The sequence below is a fragment of the Colobus angolensis genome, unplaced genomic scaffold, assembly GCF_000951035.1.
Source record: "Colobus angolensis palliatus isolate OR3802 unplaced genomic scaffold, Cang.pa_1.0 Scaffold350, whole genome shotgun sequence".
Lineage (NCBI taxonomy): Eukaryota > Metazoa > Chordata > Mammalia > Primates > Cercopithecidae > Colobus > Colobus angolensis.
In genome coordinates this window covers 625,465-629,589 of record NW_012116822.1, presented here as the reverse complement: position 1 = coordinate 629,589, position 4,125 = coordinate 625,465, and the positions used below count along the sequence as shown (strand labels likewise).

Sequence of the window (4,125 nt, the reverse complement as noted above, 5' to 3'; positions counted from 1 at the left end):
ATGTTGGCCAGGCTGGTCTCAAACTCCTGACCTCAGGTGATCCACCTGCCTCAGCCTCCCAAAGTGCTGGGATTACAGGCATGAGCCACTGCACCCAGCCAGAGTTGTACTTTAAAAGAGTGAGTTTAATGGTAAGTGAATTGTAGCTCAGTTTTTAAAAAAGACATAGGAACCAGGGACTCCCTCTGGTCAGACCTAAGACAATTTGAACATTACATTAAATAACTGTAATGGATTATAACCTACTGAATACAATAAGAATATGAGTGTGAAGTGATAATAATGAAAGGAGAAGGGAAAGCTTTACAGTTGAATGCCAACTAATAAATTTATCAAGAATGACAAAGCAGGAAAAATCACCATGTTGCAGACAGCTTAGTAATAATTCACACAACAATCATTAATGGATAGTAAAACTAGTAGAGGCTGAAATTTGGTAAAGAGCAGGACATTTATATGGTATCAAAGTATCTCCCCACATACCACCTGTTGTGTGTGTTTTTTTTTTTTTGAGACAGTCTCGTTCTGTCACCCATGCTGGAGTGCGGTGGTGCGATCTTGGCTCACTGCAACCTCTGCCTCCTGGGTTCAAACAATTCTCATGCCTCAGCCTCTCGAGTAGCTGGGACTACAGGCATGTGCCACCATGCCTGGCTAGTTGGTTTTGCCATGTTGACCAGGCTGGTCTCGGCCTCCTGGGCTCGAGTGATCTGCCTGCCTCAGCCTCCCAAAGTGCTAGGATTACAGCCCACAAACTACTTAGTGATTACAAAGAAAAATCAGGAACTTTACAGTGGAAAAATTTAGCAGATACCATCTTAACTAAGTGATCAGAGTGAAGATCAGGCCAGGTGCAGTGGATCATAATCCCAGCACTTTGGGAGGCTACACGGGAGGATCACTTGAACCCCGGAGTTCAACACCACCCTGGGAGACCCCATCTCTACACTAAAAAAAAAAATTAGCTGGGCATGGTAGTGTATTGCTGTGGGCCCAGCTACTCCTGAGGCTGAGGTGGGAGGATCACTTGAGCCCAGGAGGTCAAGGCTGCAGTGAGCCAAGATCACGCCACTGCACTCCAGCCTGGGCAATAAGAGTGAAACTCCGTCTCAAAAAAAAAAAACAAAAAACTAAAGGTATGGCAGATGTGAGAGAGGAAGAGACTAGAGTTCATCCTAGACACAATGAGGGGTAAGAGAAGTTTCTCGTTGGGGAGAGGCATCTGCATGGGCGCAGGGACTGGAGCCTGATGTAACCCACCATATCCAGACATGTATCAGACCAGGCAGCACAACCCCAGCCCCCTGGGCACTCACCGCGCTGGTGCAGCCGAGCAAAGGGCTGGAAGTGCCGAGCATAGCTGAGGGCCTCCAGCTGCTTCTCCGGGCCTCCTGCCAGGAGGCGGATGAAGTGCAGTCGGTGCAGCTTGAACTCCAGGGAGCTGTTGAGTTCCAGCAGGCGCTGCCTGTGGGAGACGGCCCATCTGGGAAGAAAGGGGCCAGTTTAGTGTAGAGCTGGTGGGGGCTAGGACCTGAGAGCCAGGACCTGAGAAGAGGGCCCCAAAAGCCTGTGTGAGGCTCTTGAGACAGGGCTGGAGGCAAGTCAAGTACATCTGGGTGAACTGAAGACCACAGTCAAGCCCTGTGCCCTGAGAGGTCGGAGAGCAGAGTGCTGCTGGCCCACCCAAGGGCCTCCTTACTCCAGCGCAGGACCCAGGTCTTGTTCGTGCAGGGCTTCCAGGATTCGATTCAACTCTAGGAAAGGCTGCTTGAAATCCAAGTCCACGTTCAGCGTTGATTCCTACAAGGAAAGAGAGAAGAGATCCTACCACTGCAAGATGGTGTCTCCAAAATTCTCTGCTGTGCACATAATGAAACCTCACCCGCCAAAGACAGGCCAGAGAGAGCTGGGCTTTTCTTGAGGAGCTTGGTCTCGTGCCAGCCACTTGGGCCTCTCTTGTTCCCATCTCAATCCTGGGGAGGCTGAGTATGACATGCTGACCTCCAGAGTGCGGACTGCAAACCCCACCCCACAACAGTAGCAGTGGAGACAGTCCCCAGGCTATGCACTGAATTTCATGGCGAGAAAATTATTCCTCTTCAATCCTCCTAGTACAGTAGGGAAAATCTTTACTTTTACCACCAGTGTGTCTTTAACACCTAACAAGTACTACTTTGTCACTTCACTCATCTATCTCCCTTTTCAATAAAGGGATATGAGGCCTCAGCTCTGAACCCTGGCTGGCAACCAACTCTAGAAATGTGTAACTTCTCTTTTCATCATATACGTTTTTAAAGCTACCTTCTACTTCTGGCAGAGGCGCTGATTTTCTTTAGGAAATAAGCGGATTTGAAGAATGGCAGGGACTTCATATACTGAAAACTAGCAGGTAAAAGGCAGAGCAGGCAGGTTGTCAGCACCCGCCTGGCCCGGCTGTACCTGGCATAGCTCCTCGGCCACGCTGAGCATGCCCTGCTGGTACAGGTGTTCCACGATGGCCATCTGCAAGATCTGCTGCTGCTGTTCCCGTGCGTCCCACACCGCATCTGACACAACACCACAGATCTCAGAGTCGAAGTTCTGACAAAGGAGGAGAGACAGGGCCTGGTGATGCAGGCACTCTTGCTGGCTCTCCTTCGAGTCCTTGTACATCCCAGCTTCAGGATACTCCCAGCCTAGGCCTGGAGCCAGCCACATGCTCACCCTGTCAATGGCTTTGCCCACTCGGGATACACTGCTGTGAATGTCCTTATGGTCCGAAGCCAGTTTCTGCACCGTATCTTTGATCTTCCGGCAGCATTGTGACATCACCAGAGAGAGGGTGGCTGAGAGAGGGGTCCCCTGGAGGGCTGCAGAGAAAGTGGAATAAGGACACAGAGGAGGCAGACTGGGGCACCTGCCTTGGCAGCAGACCTTAGCTCTGCCTCCTCTATTCTAAATGCCAGCCCCATGGCCCAGGAGGCAGCCCTAAATGCCAGGGCGAGAGAACTAGCTTCTCTTCCAGGTCCTGCCACTTTTTAACTGTCTGACTTGGAACTGGTCAAATGGGAAAAGCCAGTTCACCTCTGGGAGCCTTCATTTCCTCATCTGTAAAATTATAGTGAAAAGAAGATGATTTGGCACTTACTATGGGTCAAGTGTTTATTTTAACTCATGGACTATAGCATGCATAGGATTCTGTTTAACTGTGAAGTTAAACATAGAGTTACCACAGGATCCAGCAATTCCACTCCTAAGTATACACCAAAATAAATAAAAACATATGTCCACACAAAAACTTGTAAGTGAATATTCATAGCAGCGATATTTATAATAGCCCAAAGGTGGAAACAACCCAAATGTCCATCAGTTAGTGGAAGAACATGGCACATCCATACAACGGACCATCATTCAGCCATAGAAAGGAATGAAATGCTGATACAGGCTACAACAGAGACAAGCCTTGAAAACATATTAATCAAAGAAGCCAGACACAAAAGGCTACATGTGATATGATTCCTTTTATATAAACTATCCAAAATAGGCAGATCTATAGAGACAAAAAAGATTAGCGGTTGCCAGAGGCTAGGGAGAGGAAGGAATGGGGAGATAGTTAATGGGTTAGGTTTCTTCTGGGGGTGATGAAAATGTTCTGAAATTAGATAGTGGTGAAGACTGTACAATTCTGTAAATATGCTGAAAACCACTGAGTTGTACTTTATTTTTTAAATTTTAATCTATGTATGTATGTATGTATATATTTTAAGACCGGGTTATGAGACTGGCTAATACTTTTGGTAGACGGGGTTACCATGTTACCCAGACTGGTCTCGAACTGCTGGACTCGAGCGATCTACCTGCCTTAGCTTCCCAAAGTGCTGGGACTACAGACATGAGCCACCATGCCCATCCAGAATTGTACTTTATTTATTTCTTTGGATACAGAGTCTTGCTCTGTCACTCAGGCTGGAGTGCAGTGGCGCAGTCTTGGCTCACTGCAACCTCTGCCTCTCGAGTTCAAGCGATTCTCCTGCCTCAGCCTCTCGAGTAGCTGGGATTACAGGTATGCGACACCACGCCCAGCTAATTTTTGTATTTTTAGTAGAGACAGGGTTTCATCATGTTGGCCAGGCTGGTCTCAAACTC

General features: G+C 48.1%; 1 protein-coding gene across 3 annotated transcripts in view; it reads right to left on the bottom strand.

The window, feature by feature from the left end:
- RMND5B (required for meiotic nuclear division 5 homolog B (S. cerevisiae)) overlaps positions 1–4,125 on the bottom strand; it is a 19,548-nt gene that overhangs the window by 3,448 nt on the left and 11,975 nt on the right. For all 3 annotated transcript variants that reach the window (XM_011952907.1, XM_011952908.1, XM_011952909.1), the window contains 4 exons: positions 2,704–2,849; positions 2,440–2,580; positions 1,700–1,800; positions 1,317–1,483 (listed from right to left, as the gene is read on the bottom strand). In XM_011952907.1, coding sequence (XP_011808297.1) covers positions 1,317–1,483; positions 1,700–1,800; positions 2,440–2,580; positions 2,704–2,849 — 555 coding nt within the window. The remainder of the gene's footprint in view (positions 1–1,316; positions 1,484–1,699; positions 1,801–2,439; positions 2,581–2,703; positions 2,850–4,125) is intronic.